The following is a 21,454-nucleotide window of genomic DNA, read 5'->3' as shown; positions in this document are numbered from 1 at the left end:
CTGGGAAATTTTTATTATTAATTATGAAAATAATCAAATGTGTACGTAGAATTTTATAAACATTTTTTTTAAACTAATTGAATTCTTGTAGGGATTTTTATTAAAGTAGTAGATATTAAAAATCATTAAATTGAGGATAGTTTTTGAAAATAATTAAAATTTTGCCAAGAATTTTATTAAAATTTTTGAAAATAATTTTAATACTTTTGAAAATAATTGAATTTACGCAATCATTTGTAATTGCTTCAATTAAATTTCAAAAATAAACACAATAACTTTAGAATACAACAATTTTCCAGAACTTCGATAAAAATTCCCTGATATTTCCAGGTTGCGTGACAACCCTGTTACAGATTGAAAATTCTTATAATTGTTTTAGCTGTTGATGTTTTTTTAGTATTTTACTGATGTCAAAAATCTTTTTTAATTGGAATTTTTTATTTATTTGAATACTTTTTGCTTGACTGTTTGAAATTACATAACCTTTATTTCCACCTTAATTAGAAAAAATTTGAACTGATTAGAAATATTTATATAAATAGCATTTGAAGCTTGTTTTACTGTTTCACTAATATCAAATAATTAATTGGAATTATATATTTATTTGAATTTTTACTCATTTTATATCATACCAACGATTGTGAATTTGATATTCAGAAGGGTAACTAGCTCAATAGCTATTTATATAAACTCACTTTACTTTCTAATTCAACATTAGTGAATGTATAAACTAAAAGAGGTCTTTTTTGATATGGTAACTTACTCGACTGAAAAAGTAAACGACACCACGTTAAGTTAATATTAATAATCATAATCAGTAGATCTAGGGTATGGGAAACTTGTATGTGAATAATTCTAGTAATAACACCTGCGTACTAATTACACTCCTCCCTTTGGGACAGTGAAAGTCGTGGAAAAAAAGAGGTTAAAATAGGTAAAGAGAGAGGATGGCGTGAGTGTTCATATATAGAAGGAAAGAAACTGGGTGGCGTGAGTAACTCAAGTGTATGAAGAGTGGACGTGTTACTTGAAGCTCATACTTCACCGAGAAGCGTGTCCTCGGTCAAAAGAGATCTTAGCGAAAAAAGAGCGACTTTTCTGGAGCAAATTTAAAGTATCGCATGATGGTTCGTCTACTTTTATACAACCACCCAGAAGCTTAACCCTTTTGCGATCCAATGTATATTCACATATACCTATATATATTTTTTTTCCTTTTTCAGATTTTGTTCCATCAGGTTATATATAGTAACCTGACGGAACGAAATCCGCCAAAAACTTTTTTATTTATTGCGACAGCGTGTGGTCTGCTGAATAAATCCGTCGAGTTACTGGAAAATGAAAGAGACTGGATTTAGTCCACACTGCAGTCAACTAAACTTCTTCTTGTATTATGCGTACATACGTGACACGAACTGCAATAATAAACTCCAATTTTGTTACGGAAAATTTATAACAAAAAAAAAGTCCCCGCTATATTTATTCCTCTAGGTATTAATTATTCATTGAGGGGAAAAGATTTCACTTTATTTTTTTTCCCCCATCATAGAATCGATAGAAAAGCAAGTAGTGAATATAAGAAAAGTAATATTCGAAAATTGAATGCCGTTCACGGTACGTGGGATACAAAAATTATATAAACTTTATAAAAAAGTGAAAGAAAAATATCAAGATTCAAAGACCGCGTTTGCCTCCAGTTGAACTTTGAAGTTCAACGAAAAATTTCTAGAAAGAAAGACTTTGAAACTGAGTGAAATAAAAAGAAGAGAGAACTTTCAAACTTTAAGAGAACATTCAAAAGTGCAAGGAGACGTTAAAGGAAGAATGGTTGGGAGAGTGTTTGGAAAAGAGAGTTTTCGAACAATAAAAAGAGAGATTTTTACGAACATTTAATTCTAAATAGACACAATTAAAGAAAAAGGGTAATTTACTATTTTTTTGCACATTATGTGGATCATTTTGTGTGTATAACTTGTCACCTGTTAGGAAAATAACTCGTGATGTTTGCGTGCTAGCATAATTATAAAAAGTCTCTTTTTTCCAGTAGCCTACTTACGCTTTTAATATATATAATAGGGGTGATATGTATACATAAATAAATAGTGGAGAAAATTTTATTTAAAATGAATTCTACCTGAACGATGACAAAATTAGGGTGAAAGGATATAGAAAAGTTTGAAGAGGTTGAAAATTGAGTCAGTGTCAGAGTTGTTGCACGCGATGTGTATTTAAGCCACAGTCAGTGTATGCCTATAAACCGGAAACGTGAATACTTACGCTTTTCGTGACAGAATTGGTGAGAGCTCTATCAAAAATGTACATTCGTTCGCCAAGGGTCTCAAGTGCGAGCTTTGCTCTTTCCGCTTGAAAGTGCAAGAGCAAACATCGGGCCAACGACTATACTTATTCCTTTTGCACAACCCACCCCGCCCTTTTCCCGTCAAGCATGACTCACCCCTTTCAACCTCCATCTCCCTCTTTTCCCCTACTCAAGATCTTTGGTGTTAAACATCGACCCCGAATCCCTTTTAACCAAGTTGCGCCTTCTGCTATCACACCTACCCCCTACTGCCACCATTGCATATATCTATCGCAACACGAACGAATACCACCCAGCGCGGGTTGAAATTGAAATATGTTACCCTGGGTGACGCGACCCGTCGCTGGATAATTTAGTAATGTTGAATTTACCTCAAGTTTTAATCGCTCCAACGAAGCAAAAGTGTTCGCGTTAAATAAATTTACATTTTCTAGTTAGAAAATAAACTAAATTCATTTTTTTCCAAAGTTAAATTTATGATTAAATTTTAATTACTCATCGTTCGGAAAAGTCTGCAGTCTGTTAGTATTAAAAGCGACCAATTGCACATGTTTAATAATAATAATAATAAATAATATAATATAATAAAGAGATAAAAAAAAAAAGTTTTTTTTTTTTATAAAAATCTCTCTTTTTATATAATATAATATAATAAATAATAATTTAATAATTCAGAACACAGGAACAGAAAAAATAAAAGTGGTCCAGGCCTACATGTCTTATAGTATTTTTTCCCGGTGAAAACGAATACGAAGTCAGAATTGCTCCATCACCCTCTGTTTTTTTTTTAAATAAAAAAAATTACCCTTAACCTTCGCGCTCCGGAGCGGTCACCCGAGATGACCAAACAATGTAAAATGTTGTAAATCTGCTCGACTTTTGCATCAATCGAATCGCGATTTTAATTCATCGAACAAAATTTGATCTTCTTTCAAAAAATAAAAAAATAAAATTTTTTTTTCATTTCTCCTTGTTTATTTATAATAATTGAAAAAGTATGTAGCAGACTACTGAAAGTTGCCCGGGTGTTTATTTTGTACATTGCAAAAAAAAATTAAAATAAAATCATCAAAGTTGTACAGTAAAATTGTTTTATGTCAATAAATACAATATATTTTGATGTTACAATTAATTTTTTATTTATTAAACAAATTATTGTTGTTATTTACCAACTTTTTACAAAATGCACCTAGAAAGTTGCAGTTTTTTCCTAATTCCTCTATATGATTACAGATAAAGAATAAATAATGAATTATTATTTAAACAATTTTTAAACAAATTATTAATTTGTTAAAAAAATAACCCAGGCGAGAACTGACGCTGGATTCAGGCTTTACGGAACCTTCGTTGAGGCTTGGTCAACATTGATCAAGCCTTGGTGGGACGGCGGAACGAAGGTTGCTTCTAGCTATAATGTAACACTTATTTAAGACTGACGCTCCAGTCTTTGTTGTAGATTGGCGTTCAATGTTCAATCAATGCTGCGGAACCCTAATGCAGGACTGAAACAAGGCTGCTTCCACTGTTCCCAAATTTAGGCGTCTCTCGCGCTCATTCAATATAATATGGATATATGAATTGTATATAATAATAATAATAATAATAGTAATAATTATAATTATAATAGTAATGAATATTATTGTTATTATTTTTATTCATATTATATGCGTTTGTTAATTTAATGGCATTAAGTTACTATTATAATAATTATATTATTATCATATAAATAATATATTACTAACAATAAATGTCATTTGAAATAGTAATATTAAAAAAATAATTTTAGTAAAAGAAAACTATTTTTCTGTTAATCGGTACATTTTTTTCTCGATTTTTCAGCAGACTTTTTAATATTATTTACAAACATATTCACATTTTTTATTCACAACACAACACACAATTTTATTATTAGATATAACGCTTAAAACAAAGAATGAAAAATATTCGCTCGCATGTGGGATCGAACTCACGCACCCCGCCCCTAACGCATACCGGAAGTCCTAAACGCACGCATTTAAACCGCTCGGCCACAGAAGGCTGGAAGGCACCTCGCCTAATCTACTATTTCAATGCCAGCGCCGTATATTCTGTATATACGGCGCGTCACTCAATATTTGTTCAGCATGGGACACCAATGTTCGTCCCATGTTCGATTCAAGACTCGGTCAATCTTGATACAATATTCACTTTCTTTATTACCGTGTGCACTGAACAATATTAAATATCAATATTTATAAATTATTTATTATTAAAATATTTTTTATGATAATTTTATAAGTTAAATTATATATTATTTTTTTTCTCGCACAGTGTCAAATTATTATTTTCAAAGTTTAAGAGTTTCGTTTATCTGAAAAATTATTAGTGAAAAAAATGTTCATTAGGTAGTAATAAATATTTATGCTTAGTAGTTTTACACTAGGATTAACTGTTTAGTAAATATTATCAAAAAACTATTTTTTGTCAAACGCGCGCGACTAAACACAAATAACCTTGAAACTCCAGCATTACCAACTCAACACATACGTTAAACTCTTGAGTTGGCAATGCTAAAGTCTCAAGGTTATTTGTGTTTAATCGCACGCGTTTGACAAAAAATAGTTTTTTGATAATACATATTTACTAAACAGTTAATCCTAGTGTAAAACTACTAGGCATAAATATTTATTACACCCTAATGAACATTTTTTTCACTAAAAATTTTTCAGACAAACGAAACTCTTGAACTTTGAAAACAATTATTTGACACTGTGCAAGAAAAAAATAATAATGTATAATTTAACTTTATTTATATAAATCTTATATAATTAATAATAATAATTATAATAATAATAATAATAATAATAATATTTAATATTTATTTTTAATTTAATATTTTTTTATAATAATAATAATAATAATAATAATCATTATTATTAATAAATTAATAATTAATATAAATATTATACACTAAATAAATATTAATATTTATTTACCAATTGATATCTTGATAATAATAATTAATAATAATTTTTAAATAGTATACAAAATTATCATAAAAAATATTTTAATATTAATTAATTTATAAATATTTATATTTAATATTTTTAAGTGCACACGTCAATAAATAAACTGTCAAGATTGATTCAGGCTTGAATTAAGATCAGATGTTCGAGCTTCACTCACGAAGATTGACCGAGTCTTGAATCGAGCATGGAACGAACATTGGTGTCCAATGCTGAATCAACATTGAGTGACAGTGGTATAAAGACTGCTTCAACACTGGGTTACCCAGGCTGGGCGTTCAAGGCTCAATAAATCTCCAATCCATCGTCAGCATTGGTCTTTCGCGCCTGGGAATTCAAGTGTTATTCTTTATCTGTAATCGTATAGAATTTAGTAAATTACAAAATTAGGAAAAAAACTGCAACTTTCTAGGTGCATTCAGTAAAAAAATGGTAAATAACAACAATAATTGGTTTAAAAATTGTTTGTATAATAATTCAATTCATATCTGCAATATGCATAAAAACATTATTAAAATACAGTATTTGTATTAACACATAATTATATGGAAAAACTTTGATGAATTTAAATCGTTTTTGGAAAATAAAAATATAAAAGCGTTTGGCCACCCCTGGTGACTGCATCGGAGCCCGCGTTATAAAAAATCGTTGGTAGCGCGAAGGTTGAATGTATAAATTCAAAGTTTAAAGTAAAAAAATTAAATAGCAGATTGTGCGTTGAAAAACAGAACAATCTATTTATGTACTTCTTTTTCAACAACTCAAAAACAATGTAATATTTAAAACGTCACTCTTTTTTTTAAATCGAAAAAACAAATCTTAAATGTGTAAATTCAAAATTTTCAGTAAAAGATTGTTTTTCAAAACTGAACAATAAATTTATGTACTTCTCTTACAACAACTCAAAAACACCCCAATTTTTTGTTTAAATTAAAGAAAACTACCCTTAAGAGGATAAACTCAGACTTGCCAGGAAAAAATAAAAAAAAGATTAACTTTTTAAATGGAAGCATGCGTTTCTGTATTTCTATTTTAACAACTCAAAAAAGCATCAGAATTGCTCCATCATCCTCCAATTTCTTACGTAGAAAAACTACCCATAAAAGAAAAAACTCAGAGTTTACTATAGAAAAAAATAAACAAAAATTTTTAAACAGAAGAATTAAGAAGAAGAATTAAACATGAATATATCGAGCACTACGAGTCTTCGACTCGGAATGATCGATTTCTTCATATTTTATAATAATTAAACATGACCGAGTGATGAAATCATTATTTTATATTATAAAAAAATATTGTTACTGTCACTTCTTCAAAATTATTTTCATCAATTCAATTCAATTATTATGTTTTAGAATTTTTAACAACAATTTTTCTTTAAATCAATTATTTTTAATAATTTTTGAAAAATTTCTTTAAAAATTTTCAAATCGTTTTGTTTACAATTCAATTTTACACTGAATTTCGTTTCTTCGGAAATACTTAAATTAAAATCACATATATACAAAATTGTATATGTAAAAATAAAAACATGAAATAATTTTTTTAAAAATTCAGTTAAACTTTATCAAAAAAATTAATTCTGCAGAATTGTTAGTTAAAAGTATGAAAAATTCAGATTTTCAAAGATATTAATTTAAAACCTTTTCAAAATTCAATTATTTCTAAAAATTTACTCTGTAATGCTTTTAATGTTCAATGATTATCTAAAATTTTAACTGAAATCCATTTTTTAATTAATATTTATTAGAAAATTCTACAAGAATTCAATTATTCATTTATTTCTTTCTTTATTTTACAATCAATTAAATACAAAAATAAATAATTTATTGAATAATTGAATGTTTCTCAAAATTGAATTCTCAAAAAGAGTTTTATCAATAAATTTTTAAATCATTAAATTCTTTTGACGAATTTTAATAGAATTTTTAAAAATAATTAACATTTTTCGAGGAATTCGATTAAAATTAAAATTTTGTGATGAATTTTATTATTTATAAAAATAATTGAATTCCTAAAAAGAATTTTATTATTTATAAAAATAATCAAATGTTTTTGTAGAATTTTATCTTAAACTGTTTTCAATAATTGAATTCTTTGGGAAAATTTTATTAAAATAATAGATATATTGAAAATTATTGATTTGAATTATTTTTGAAAATAATTGCAATTTGGCCAAGAATTTTATTAAATTTATGTTTAAAATAATTGAATTTCGAAGAAAAATTTTATTATTTATAAATCCCTGACTTTTCCCAGACTTCACTGACCTGTGGCAACCCTGTATAAAGACCTCAATCAGCACATCACCAGCTTACGAGCACCTAATTATTACTAAATTAATATAAAGGTAATCAATCTTATTAAGTAATATTACTTAATTAATTTATCTCGAATTTCTCATTCTAATATTAAAAAAAAATTAATTTCTAAAAAAAAGTTATTTATTTAGTACAATAGTTAAAAAATTAATAGTAACAGAGAGTAGTGAAGGGAACATTAAAAAAAAAATTAATTAACAACCTCAACCACCAGAATTAAAAAATCGTTTTACAATAATGAAATAATAAACCAGCGGTAAAATGGCTTTTAATATTCCTCGCACAATTTACTGCGAAACGAGAAAATTAGAAGGCAGAAATTACCAGCAATAAAATCTTTTTAAATCGAATTTTCTCAATTTAACTAAGAATTGACGTTCATAAAACTTGCTAACATTATCTAATTGAGTGGGATAAATTCTCTGAGTTTAACGTGTGACACTCCCTAAAAAAAATGGAAAGGGGAATGGGTTAAAATAAAAATCTATGCTAAAGAACTTCTGGTTTTGAACTATAGAAAATGAGTAGGAAGTGGGTACAAAACGAGATGAGGAAAAGGAAAATTGTGAGCTTAATTAAATTTTAATTTTCACAAATGAGCGCGTTGGAATTTCATCCCAATAATAATAACGAAGTTAAAATCCACTTTTTTTTTTGCCATCCGTTGTCTCCCATCGAAAGTAAAATTCCAATTTTTCTCCAAGAATGATTTGTCATCTTTTTTTCAGATCAAGGACACGTCCAAAGGGATCTATAAAGATTCTTTCTAAATGTAATCGAAAATAGAATTCCCCCGCATCCCCAACTGACATAAAATTCCACATGGATGGTTCGATTCAATAAGGTTTGAATAATACTTTGGATGAAGGGAACTTTTTCAACTACCGATAATAATCATTTATCCTAATTGTGTTTTACACTAATTGGTTTAATTTCTGTTTTTTTAACTTACACAAGTTACACTGATGAATGTTATTAATTTATTCATTGAATTATTAAATATTAATTTAATGGTCTGTTACAGATATTGATAAACACCGACAAGTCGTTAAATATGGAGGGCGTTTTTGGATTTGACTGAAGATTTAACTTTGCTTATGACGTTACACTGTTCTAAACATTTCTTGAGATTTAGGTAAGCTTTTAATCATTAACGACTTTTTAGCTTGAATCAAGTCTTGACCCATCAGTGTGCCTTGAGCCTAAAATAATCATTAAATGCCTCAGGCCAATCTTATGTCATAGACGCATTTTAAGCTTCAAACAAGTTTTATGTTTCAGGCAAGTTTCTAGCTTCAAACAAATCTTGAGCCTAAGGTAAGCAAAGAGCCTTAATCAAGCCTTATGTCTTAAGTTTTGGACGAGTTTTTAGCTACAAACAAGTTTTAAGCCTTAAGTGAGCCTTGAGCCTTAAGCGAGCCTTATGTTTAAGTACAGTCCTAAGTTTTAGACGAGTTTTGAACTTATGTACTAAGTTTTATATGAGTTTTTAGCTTCAAACAAAACTTTAGCCTTCAGTGAGCCTTATTTCTAAGTTCAGTCCTAAGTTTTAGACAATTTTTTAGTATCAAACTTTTTAGTCGCCTTGAGGTAGCTTTGAGGTAACCAACATTTTTTTACGCGGGTCCTTATAAATGAAAATAATCTTTTAGAATAAAAACAATAAGATTTTTGCAATAAAAGATAAAATAAAATGTAAATAATATATTAATTTTTTTATCTTTATTGTCATAATCTATTTTCAAATTATCCGAATTATAGCTCGCTATTAAATCCATTTCTTATTGAAATTTTGACATTAAGAAGAATCTGAAGTTGGACACATATTTAAACTCAAGTTTCATAATCGTATAATTGCAATAAAACTCATGATTCAGATGAAAATTTATCAAAATTCATATCAAATAGTGAATTTTATAAAATGTAATAAACGAATTTTGAAAATACATTAAATAGTATAATACTAAATGCAAAATACCAAACACATCTGTTGATTTTCCGATTTGACAGAAGTGAGAGAACATTAAAATTAATTTATCTCGAAATCATGACAAATGCAGTTATGCCTTTCTTCCACAGAATTGTACTTAATAGTGTTTGGGAAATTTGCTGAATGGTAGAACATCAAAATCATAATAAATAAATCAATTCAAAAACTTCAACGTAATAATAAAAGAATCTTTTAAAAAAGCCAGCACATTTATTGTACGCGAAACAATGGTTGATGATTTTTAAAATATTTAAATGTACGTGACATAATGCCATTAACATTGTCATTGTCATATAATTCTATTTCTTTGAGAAATTCTTCACAAATAATATTCTCATTGTCGGTTGGACTGAGAATGAGTTTAACAATTTTTCTTGCGCTCGGTTTGCATGGAGCAAAAGCCTTCATGAAACATTGTTCTAATGGTAGGATTTCCCTGGAAAAAGAATTTTATAATTTTTTTCTTGTTTCGTGTAAAATGGTTTTTTCTTGTGAATTTATCTTTGAATATTTTTTTTTTAAAGCAAGATAAAACATAACTTACTTGCAAGATGTGGAAGATACTATGGAACCTGTCAGTAATTGAAATAGAGTTATATCATTTATCGACGGATTATATAGAATATTTTCGAATTCTTTTTCACACTTTTTCAAAACATCAGCTTTTACTATGAACCTACAAGCTCCCATTTCAGCAATCATTTCTGAATTAACTGTAATATTGTAAATTTCATAAAATTAATTTTAAATTTTAAGTCAATAAAGGAAAATTGAAAAAAATTAAATTTTGATTTAAAAAAATTAAAGTTAAATTTATACAATTAAAATAAGTTTACAATTCAAAAAAATACTAATAGTAATCAAATTACTATTTTTTCTATTATCATAATGTTTTTTTATTTTTCAGATAAAATGAATTTTGTGAATTAAAAAATATAAAACTCACGCAGTAAAACTCTTTTGGCGTGAATAGTGAGAATATGATCGATAACCATAACCAATTCATTGGGATCTAATTGGTTTCCATTATCTAAACAACCCTGTATGAGATTAATTATTTCCTTCAATTTTTCAATCATTCTTATATTATAAACGTTTTGAAGAACGTAATCAAATTTCTCTGTATTCCAGTAATAAAGAGGCTCCCAATATTGTTCCAAAATAGTTCGATATTCACCATAAACTTTTGAATTAATTGAATAATTTGCTTTTGATTCGCATTCTTTGTTCACCTCACTGTGGAGTTTCATTTTGAACCAGTGTTGAATATTTGATTTATTTGCTTCACTTAAAATAGCTTGAAAATTGTCTGCAATTCAAAATCAACATTCTTTTTTATATTATATTATATTATATTATATTATATTATATTATATTATATTATATTATATTATGTTATATTATATTATATTATATTATATTATATTATATATTATATTATATTATATTATATTATATTATATTATATTATATTATATTATATTATATTATATTATATTATATTATATATATTATATTATATTATATTATATTATATTATATTATATTATATTATATTATATTATGTTATATTATATTATATTATATTATATTATATTTATTTTTAGTTATAAATAGGGTACAAAATTAAAAAAAATTGAATGCCTTTATTTTTATGAATGAAGAATAGAGAGAATATAAATTTTAAATACTTACAGAAAGTAATGGACAATAAAATAATTTTTAAAAAATTCATTCTTACAACAGTAAACACTTAGGTATGATGATTGTTTTCATAAATGTTTGAGAATTTTAAATTAACTGCATTACGACAATAGAAACTTTGCCATATTACTAAATTATCAGACTGTTGATATTTCATATCTCCTTATATAAATTTAAAAAAAAATTATCTATTAATTTCCGGCATCAATAGTTTTCCTGTCATATTTTGTAGCAAGAAGGAAAATATTTAAAAATATTACTGAGTGATTAAATAAATTTTTTATTGTTTCATATATTTTTTATCATTGTGCATATTTATGTATGTGTATTAATGTATGTATGTATGTATGTACCTCTATTCAAGTAATATAACAATAGCTTTAAATATATAATAAACTATACATTAATAAAAATAAATTAATTTTTCAATAAAAGTAAAAAATTATTATTATATCTTTTAGCCCCCTTGAAATTGAACAAGGATGCTGTTAATTCAAATCTTTCAACGATAAAAGGAAATAATTAAATATTTTATAAATTTTACATCACTGCGGGAAATTGTTAGATAAATTTATAAAAAATGTTGTCATCCTTTCGTTAAGATAGGAATTATCAATACCGAATTTCTGGTACATAAATAGAATATAAAGGAGAAAAATTTAATTCAATATTGTATTGCAATAGGTATAAAGTAGCTATTAAAAGATAGTCAAAAATAAAAATGAAGAGCTTCTCTGTTGTTTTATTAATCTTTATTTTCTGTGAGTATTGTCCAATGTACTTATAAATTTTGTTTTGTTTTCTATTTTTTAAAAAAAAATAATTATTTTATTAAATGTAAGAAATTAATTGACCTTATTTTGCAAATTTCATTTATTTAACTAATTTTTAATAAAATAAAATAATTAAATGTAATATAGCAGGTAGTATTATATTACTATGCATTATATTCGTAGAACATAACGAACTTGAATTCAGTACAATGCAATCAATTATAATTATTTGAATTAAATATAACTAATTTTGAATACCAATAATAAAATTGTAGGTATTGGTATTATTATTATCACACGGAGAAAAATTTTCTGTTAATGATTACAATAGTCGAACAGTACTGCTCGGATATGTGACCACTTTTCGTAATGCCTAAAGTAGCTTCGTTGTAACAATTCTGTAAGTCGAACGTACTCATTAAAAATTTATTTGAAATAAATACGAACTAAATATGAGTTAGCACAAAGTCTATGTGACTGATTATAATAGTCTACGTTAAAAGGAAATCTTGGATTCTATCCACATTTGCAGCAATCTAAGGGAATCAGTGATACAGTCTGTAGTAGTCTTTACAACAGGACTATTGTAAAATAAGGTGACCGCGGCTGCCTTGCCTTCTTATTTTACTATAGTTCTTCGTAAAGACTATACTATTGCTATATTTCTGATTACAAATGACTGTTGTAAAGTTAAAAAAGAAAATTTTCAACTAAAATAAAATTTTTTTGTAATTCATGACTTCTAATCATGTATTGCACATTAATTTCACTCTTCCAAGACTACCCACTTCAAGATTAATTATATTATTAAACTAGACAATTTCACTAAACCCTATGTACATAAATCTAACTTAAATACTAAACGCACAACATAATAACGATCGCTATTTACACATATTTATACATGACTTAAACTTCCTTATATACTAACTGCTATGAAAGTTCACCGCTTGCGAGAAAGACTTATACACTTTAAATGTAAAAAAATCACTTCGTTCTCAATAATTAATACAATTATTGTTCATTGTTAGTCTTTAATATTGTAAGGTCTATTTTTTATTACATTTCCATAGTGAAAATTTTTTTTCTAACACACGCACCGAAGGTACAAGATTTCTTGCCAGTATAAATTGTTATATAATTTACACAACTTACGTAAGTTACATAACTTACGCAAGTTACGTAAATAACAAAAGTAAGTTACACAAATAAGTAAGTTAACTTACGTAAATTACGTAAGTTACGTAAATATAAGTTACGTAAATAATGTATGATACGTAAAAATATAAGTTACGTAAATAACGTAAGTTGCACTTACGTAAATAACTTAAGTTACGTAATGGGCGAATTATTGTAAATTGCACTAAGGGGCCGTCCATAAACCACGTAGCCCCATTTTTTGGGAATTTTGACCCCCCCCTCCCCCCATGTAGTACGCTATTACATGTATTAGCGCCATTTTTTCCTCTTGTCGTAGTCAATTGCTTGACCCCCCCTCCCCCTCAAGAGGCTACGTGGTTTATGGATGGCCCCTAATTAGGCAACTTACGTACTTTACGCAAGTCATGAATTACAAACAAAAATTATTTTAGTTGAAAATTTTCTTTTTTAACTTTACAACAGTCATTTGTAATCAGAAATATAGCAATAGTAGTCTTTACGAAGAACTATAGTAAAATAAGAAGGCAAGGCAGCCGCGGTCACCTTATTTTACAATAGTCCTGTTGTAAAGGCTACTACAGTCTGTATCACTGATTTCCTTAGACCGCTACAAATGTGAACAGTATCCAAGATTTCCTTTTAACGTAGACTATTGTAATTATAACAAGTCTCTGCGTGAATGCCTACAGTACCCTTTCTGAACCTGTACATCTAAACTATTAATGATTCCAAAAAATAAATTTCAACACGATTAATACAGTGTTTGGATTCATTAAAGTAACTATAGTAATCGCTCCTACTAAATTCTTAATAAATGACATAGTTTTCGTAATCATTACAAAAAGTGGTCACATATCCGAGCTGTAATATAGACTATTGTAATCATTACGAAAGAAATTTTCTCCGTGCAAATTTTAATATAAGCAATCTAAATGAATATAAAAAATTTGTAAATTTTCAGATAACTTTCATGAAACCAGTGCGAGGAGTGTTCAATCAAGAATAGAAAAATGGTTAAATATGAAAATGGAAGATGTACGTGAACAATGCGAATCAAATGATAAAACTCAATTGGAGAATGATGGGATAGCACAGTTTAATCGTCAGATTGATGAATACGTCGGAAAGGACGAAGATATGAATTTAAGTCATGAGGATTATTACTTTAATGTCACATACAATCCAAAAATGCTCCAAGCTTTGAAAAATGTTATTAAAAATATTCAAAATTGCCTTGATGAAGATGATCGGCTTAAACCTGAAGAGTTAGTCGTCGTCATTAACAAAGTCCTCACAATGCACGCCAATAGAGTATTAAAGAGTAAGTATAAATTAATATTTACCTGGGTTTAAATAAATTATATAATTACAGCATTTTGAGTATTTTAATTTCATTACATAACGTTACAATTTTATAATAAATTTACCTCCTAAGGTAATGTTACACATTGCGAAAAATTTTTAAGGTTATGTGCTTTTAATTACCTATCTTTTTAGGCTGTAGGTAAATACTTCCCACTGCCCACATTCACTTCCTACCTTCATTTTTCTACTCCCACTTTCCCCTCTCACTTCCCATCTTTAATTTTCCACTCCCACTTTACAATCTGTCTTTCCATGGGTCGTCGTAAGGTTAGATCCACAGACCATCATGGAATGAAAGAGAAGCAACAGAAGAAGGCTAATTTCGTCTGACCTAGACAACAAAGAATTTAACGAAGATTGCGTTAATTGCGCTCAGATACCGAAGGGGAAGCCGAGTGCTTTCTGAAGATTGGAGGGAAAGTCGCAAAGATGATTAAGTCTTGGAACATCAAAAAGAATGTAAATAGGACGATCAAAGGCGAGTTTAGAACCCTTCAGAAACTAATTAATACTGTTGAGAAAAATCAGCAGCAACAGATAGAAAAGCTATTTAGACTTGGGGAATTTTCTAAGCTTGACAGCATGTAATCGGAAGGACCAAAAAGAGCAGAAAGAGAATAAAAAGAGCAAAAAGAGTGGGTATTTATGAAAGACGGCTTAGGCTCGCAGTTATGACGGAGAAGCTCTGCAAGTTCTGAAGGAATGATCGCCGATACGTAGAAGCAAAGACCAGAGGAAGCACTATTTAAGGAGACTATTAAGGCAATAGAGACACCGAAGCCAAAGCAGAAAAGTAAAACGACCAGAAGATTGCCAATGTTAATAAAAGTCGTCGAAGGTATGTCGTTTGCTGACGTTCTAAATAAACTCCGGAAGGATGTCATCAAAGGCAACAAAAACAGAAGACCTTTCGATTCAGTTTGGAGGAGACTCCAGCAAGAAGGCTTCATTCGCGGAAATTGATAAGACTCCGGGAACATAGGTAAGGTAAAGTTGGTTGATCAACTTGGATTCTTTACCCAAAAAGATGAAGTCATCCCTGGTTAAAAAACTGGACAGATTTCGGACTAATCAGAAATTTGTCCGAAACAGTGCGGTTTATGGTCAGGTTTTTTTTCACCCGAAATTAATCCGGATACGTCCGAACTCTATACGGTTTGTGAACAACTAGTGAATTCGGAGTTGGTCGGAATTATCGTAATTATATTACGGACTGAATTCATAGACATTCAGGATTACTCGGATTCAGATTTTCGTTCGGATTGATATCAGACTAATGCGGATCATTTTCGGACCTTTTTCGGACTAATCCGTACTACTCTGTTCATAATTATTTAATCCGGAATTAGTCCGAAATTTTTACCAGGGGTCCATAAAGTAATGGAACAGGAAAACTGGAATTCAAAAAGCCTAAAAACAGGGAAGTGATAATCCTAGAATACCACAAGCAAGGGATGAAACTCGGAAGTTGTTGTCCCAAACCAAGAAGAAGTGGAAAGACTATGAAGAAATTTGGGTATAAAGGCGTTTAGCATTATTTAAATTATACTTAACTATGCATTTTAACTCACCGAACTGATTCAGCAGATTCTGCAATAAAAAGAGTCCACCGGACCTTGAAACCTTGAAAACCTTGAAATGGACGTGAATTTTGTCAAACCTTGAAAAAACCGTGAATTTTTTTAAAAACCTTGAATTTTAGTATTATATATTATTAAAACTGAAAAAAAATTTTCTTGACCATTTTCAAAATTTTATTTTTTGAAAAAATTAAAATTTTTCAAGGTTGCCACAGGTCAGGGAATTCAGGGAAAAGTCAGGAAAAGTAAAATTGGTCAGGGAAGTCAGGGATTTTTATTTAAGTAACTGGAAAAAATTGAATTTTGGAGAAGTTACAAATAATTGCAGAAATTCAATTATTTTCAAAAGTAATAAAATTCTTCGCAGAAATTCAATTATGTTCAAAAATTAAAAAAAATTCTCATAAAAATTCAATTATCTTTAAAAATAATCAAATTCTTTCTCCAAATTTCAATTATTTTCAAATATTTTAATAAAATTCTTTGCAAAATTTCAATTATTTTCATAAAAATTTTCTCAATTTAATGATTTTCAATATCTATAGTTTTAATAAAATTTTTCAAAAGAATTCAATTATTTAAAAAAAAAATTTTGATAAAATTCTAAGCAAACTTTGGAATAATTCAATTATTTTCATAAATAATAACTTTTTTTTACAAAAATTCAATTATTTTCATAAATAATAACATTTTTTTAAAAAAATTCAATTATTTTCATGAATAATAAAATTCATCAAAGAATTTCAATTATTTTTAATGCAATTATAATTGAATTCCTCTAAAAATTTAATTATTCTTGAAAATTTTATTAAAATTTCTCGAAAAAATCAAATTTGTTGATAAAATTCTTTATGATAATTTAGTTTCGAAAAACATTCATTTATTAAAGAAATTATTTATTTTTGTATTTAAATAATTGAATTCTTGTAGAATTTTACAATAAAAATTGATTTGAAAATGAATATTAGTTAAAATTTTAGATAATAATTGAATATTAAAAGCATTATAGCATGAATTTTTAAAAATACATAATTGATAAAATACATAATTGAATTCTTTCGAAGAATTTTAACAAAATTTTTGAAAATAGTGACATTTTTCGAAGAACTTACTTAAAATTGTATTAAAAATAATTGAAATCCTGTGAAGAATTTTATTAATTTATGAAAGTAATTAAATTCTTGCAATGAATTTTTTCCAATTTTTTTTTTAAATAATTGAAATAATGTAAAGAATCTTACTATTTATGAAAATAATTGAATTCCTGCATCGAATTTTATAACATTTTTTTAAATAATTGAATTCTTTTGAAAACTTTTATTAAAAAAGTATAGATTGTGAAAATATTTGAAATTCAACGAAGAATTTCATTATATTCGTGAAGTGTAATTAAATTTCTACAAAAAAATTAAGAGAATAATTCTATTTTTCTAGGAATTTACTTTAAATTGTATTATAAATAATTGAAATCTTCAAAAAAGTTTTATAATTTATGAAAATAATGGAATTCTTACAACGAATTTTATCAATTTTTTTTTAAATAATTGAATTCATGTGGAAAATATTAATACTTGTAAAAATAATTGAATTTATGCAACGAATTTTATTACATTTTATTTAAATAATTATATTCTTTTGAAAACTTGTATTAAAAATGTAAATTTTGAAAATTTTTGAATTTCTGAGAAGAATTCCATTATTTGTAAAATGTAGGGGAGAGTCTCCAGTTGTGAGACGGGTTTCATTTTTGACCCGTAAATTGTAAACAGGTAAACGAAATTGTAAATAAAATACACCGTTCGAAAGGTAACAGAAATACGCAACTTTTATTAAAAGAAAGTATAGTGTTTCGATGAACTCAAAAAATTGTACGATACATTTTCCGAGCACATCGCTTTTTTCAAAAAAAAAAAATGTCTCCAGTTGTGAGACACTCATTAAAAATTGCTAAAATTTAATAAGTTTGACATAAAACGTTATGTTTAGTAGAAATAATTAAATATATTAATAATATATATTATTATATACTAAATAATAATATTTATTCGCCAAAATATGAATATCAAATAAACACAATTTAATAGCTTCAACAAGAGCATTAAAATTGATTTCTTCTGAATCAATTGACTTTTTTCCACTTGACATGCCCAAAAATACTAGAAAAAAAAATCAAAACAACATTTAAATAGTATGTCTGCAAAGTCGTATTTTTTATGCTGCCCAGATGGGTGTTGACACCGTCTCACAACTGGTGATATGCTGTGTCTCACACCCAGAAATTGGCGCTATTTTGAAAAAGGAAAATTAAATTATTTTCAACCGTAGATTGGAACAATGCAATATTGCATCACAAAATATAAGGAAAAGTCTAAAAGAAAATGCATTACATTTACCTTTTCCAATTAATTACCTTGGAAAAAAAGTACTTTGCATTTATTGAAAAAACGCTTTTTAGTCGATTATCACACACAGTGTTGGTATTTAACAAAAACAGTTTATATATCCGCTTCGGCGTACATGAAAAAGTTGGCTCATGTAAAAAGAAATGTTTTTATATAAACCAATCGGATTTTTAATATTGCATGTTAAAAAAAATTGACTGTCTCACAACTGGAGGTGTCTCACAACTGGAGACTCTCCCCTACCTAATTTAATTCTTGCAAAAAATGTTTGAAGATAATTTTATTTTTCGAGAAATTTATTTAAAATTGTATTAAAAATAATTGAAACCATGCGAAGAATTTTATTATTTATGAAAATAATTGAATTCTTGCAACGAATTTTATTATAATTTTTGTAAATAATTTAACTTTTTTTTTGAAAAATTTTATGGAAATTAAAATTTTTATAAAACATGAAGATATCAATCACTCCGAGTCTTTCGACTCGGAGTAATTGATATCTTCATGTTTTATAATAATATTCTTATAAGTTGTCGTTGAATTTAGAAAATGTTTGAATTTGAATGTTTTGAAGAATTTTAATTCCTATGGAAGAATAATAATTAAATACTTATTTAAAAATTTAGTTATTGCTGTTTGCGAATAATTTTACAATTTAAGAAATTCGTAAGTAAATGTAATAGAATGTTTTTTGGAGTATCTAATAATTTTTAGAGTGAATCAGAATATTCTTTATGGTCAGGGAAAAAGTGAAAATTTTGTCTGGAAATCAGAGAAAAGTCAGGGAAAAATAAAATTAAATATATTTGTGGCAACCCTGAATTTTTTAAAATCTATACAATTGATTGTTCAGAACCATAAGAAAAGCCTATAAAAAATAATAAAAAATGTGGAAGTAGTTGAATTTTTTAAGTATTATACTATAGTAAAATTTGAACCGACAAAAAAACCTTGAAAATTTCCTAGAAACCTTGTAAAAACCGGGAAATAGACGTGAATTTTATTCACGAGTTTTGGTGGCCACCCTGATTACAATTATTTATCCATAATTTCAAAACAATTTCTTTTCTGTTTTAGTTTCTCCCACTATTCAAAATGACATCACAGATTGTTTCCCAGTTATGAAATTGGAACAATGTGCAAAACCCTATATGCACTTGGTTCGTGGGGGTCCCGGTTTTTCTAATCGCCAATTGACCATTTTACAAGTTCTTGTTCCAGCTTACGTTATATCATCGTCTTGCACGTAAGTTCCAAATATACAATTTATTTAATTCAATCATAATTATCATTATAGTAACCCTAACAGCATCTGGACGTCTTCACAATATCTGGAAATTAGGAAATCCGTAAGATGTCACGGGGAACATCTTAAGGACATCCTAATTTCAACATATTACTAGGACGTTCGTAAGATATCCTGAAATATCCGTTGCTCTTAGGGTATAAAATTATATGATTAGTTTTATATTTCCACTTTATTGAAACACGAAATAATTAATTAATCTATTGTAAATTAAATGTTGTACTTTAATTTTAGTATAAATTTAATGAATTTAATTTTAGTATCCCCATATGTTGAATTATTTAAATTATTTTCAGGGAAGTATATCCATTAGAACAATGCTTCATGAAATACATGCATAAGTGTAGTGGAAACGCAAAAAGATATTTTCAAGTTGTTCTCTCACCGTCGTATGTTATTGATGGAATTTGTGAAAATTTTCTACAAAGCACTGACATTGATATAAGTGAGGAAATTAATGATATCTTTCATAAAGAAGGTGATGCTCATGATGATCATGATGACAATAATGATGATTCCTTAAAACGCCTATTTCACATGTAACAAACCTAATTACCATTTTTTTGAAACTAAATAGCCTATCTAAAAATGGCGAAAAATTAAATTAATGAAAATTTATAATTACACTGTATTATTTTAGTTAATAAAAAAAAATTTCTTCTGTGTAATAGAAAATGTTTTATCAAAAAAAAGTATAAAAAATAAATTATTAAAGAACATTACGTTAATTAAAAATGAAAATAGAAATTTTTTTCGTGTAATCTTTTGAGAGGAAGGGTTCAGGTGTTTACAGGGAAATTCGCGCGGTATTCGCGAAACGAGCTTTGTCGTTATTTGCATACATTCTCATTAGATGCGACGCGACATTATAATTTGAATATTGTGAGTAACTTCTCTATGATGAGATGTAATTCAGACGTCAGAGAGTGAACGATTTTCAGGATGTATGCATATAATATTACCTTCCTGTGGTTGCATAACGAGCTAAGACAAGTTTTTCTTTGTTGCTGAGAAATTTTCTTTTATTCTCCCTAACAAAAAGCTTTTCTTTTTCATCGTTATTATTATTATACCTCTATGCTTGTTAATAAATAATGATTGGAATACTATTTTACGTCTTTTAATATTCAATCATGACAATTTTTTAAAGAGAAAAATGAATATTATTTACAGAACCGAATAGGGTCTTAACCCATTGACTAACCTCTGAAAATTTGTGTTTAATTAAAGATTTAATTTCATATACTGAAAATGCTCCCTGCAAGTAACTGAAGTGTTTCTTTATGTTTTCGGGGTCGCTCTACAAGATTCCGGGCTCAGATTATAAATTTATCAAAAGCAAATTAAATATGGCGAATTTTGTGCAGCAAATTGCAAAAAAATGAATAATTTTTTGTTTAAATAATTATTTCTTACTGAAAACATTTTTTTCACACGAATACAAGTGTCACAATTTGGCAAAAACTTATTAAACTTTTAAAATATGCAATAGCGGAAATAAAAAAAAAGAAATGGCGGCTTCAAAAT

General features: G+C 27.4%; 3 protein-coding genes and 1 long non-coding RNA gene across 4 annotated transcripts in view; 2 read left to right on the top strand and 2 right to left on the bottom strand.

Moving 5' to 3' along the window:
• The window catches only part of LOC122498524 (hemicentin-2-like), a 331,240-nt gene that overhangs the window by 168,626 nt on the left and 141,160 nt on the right, over positions 1-21,454 (bottom strand). The window lies entirely within an intron of this gene.
• Positions 946-9,564, top strand: LOC122498533. Its single transcript, XR_006301238.1, has 4 exons — positions 946-1,127; positions 7,585-7,675; positions 8,375-8,490; positions 8,671-9,564. It is a non-coding gene; the product is annotated as an uncharacterized LOC122498533 (long non-coding RNA).
• On the bottom strand, positions 9,826-11,470 carry LOC122498529. Its single transcript, XM_043606300.1, has 4 exons — positions 11,332-11,470; positions 10,583-10,945; positions 10,181-10,349; positions 9,826-10,072 (listed from the first exon to the last, which is right to left on the bottom strand). The coding sequence occupies exons 1-4, from the start codon at positions 11,369-11,371 to the stop codon at positions 9,847-9,849; spliced, it is 798 nt and encodes a 265-aa protein (XP_043462235.1). The 5' UTR covers positions 11,372-11,470; the 3' UTR covers positions 9,826-9,846.
• LOC122498527 lies at positions 12,013-21,036 on the top strand. The gene is made up of 4 exons (XM_043606298.1): positions 12,013-12,101; positions 14,236-14,595; positions 19,699-19,867; positions 20,224-21,036. Exons 1-4 carry the CDS (start codon positions 12,062-12,064, stop codon positions 20,468-20,470), a joined length of 816 nt encoding a protein of 271 aa, XP_043462233.1. The 5' UTR covers positions 12,013-12,061; the 3' UTR covers positions 20,471-21,036.

The sequence above is a fragment of the Leptopilina heterotoma genome, unplaced genomic scaffold (genome assembly GCF_015476425.1).
Source record: "Leptopilina heterotoma isolate Lh14 unplaced genomic scaffold, ASM1547642v1 Lhet_15, whole genome shotgun sequence".
Lineage (NCBI taxonomy): Eukaryota > Metazoa > Arthropoda > Insecta > Hymenoptera > Figitidae > Leptopilina > Leptopilina heterotoma.
Note: the sequence above shows the minus strand (reverse complement) of the source record. Positions and strands in the feature narration are given on the sequence as shown.

What these genes read in the sequence shown, in the direction of transcription:
- LOC122498529 (XM_043606300.1), bottom strand. Translation starts at nt 11,371, where the DNA reads ATGAATTTTTTAAAAATTATTTTATTGTCCATTACTTTCT. An exon ending in TTTATTGTCCATTACTTTCT is followed by an intron (nt 10,946 to 11,331) that starts GTAAGTATTTAA and finishes TTTGAATTGCAG; the next exon opens with ACAATTTTCAAGCTATTTTA. An exon ending in CGCCAAAAGAGTTTTACTGC is followed by an intron (nt 10,350 to 10,582) that starts GTGAGTTTTATA and finishes ACAATATTACAG; the next exon opens with TTAATTCAGAAATGATTGCT.
- LOC122498527 (XM_043606298.1), top strand. Translation starts at nt 12,062, where the DNA reads ATGAAGAGCTTCTCTGTTGTTTTATTAATCTTTATTTTCT. An exon ending in CGCCAATAGAGTATTAAAGA is followed by an intron (nt 14,596 to 19,698) that starts GTAAGTATAAAT and finishes TTTCTGTTTTAG; the next exon opens with TTTCTCCCACTATTCAAAAT. An exon ending in GTTATATCATCGTCTTGCAC is followed by an intron (nt 19,868 to 20,223) that starts GTAAGTTCCAAA and finishes AATTATTTTCAG; the next exon opens with GGAAGTATATCCATTAGAAC.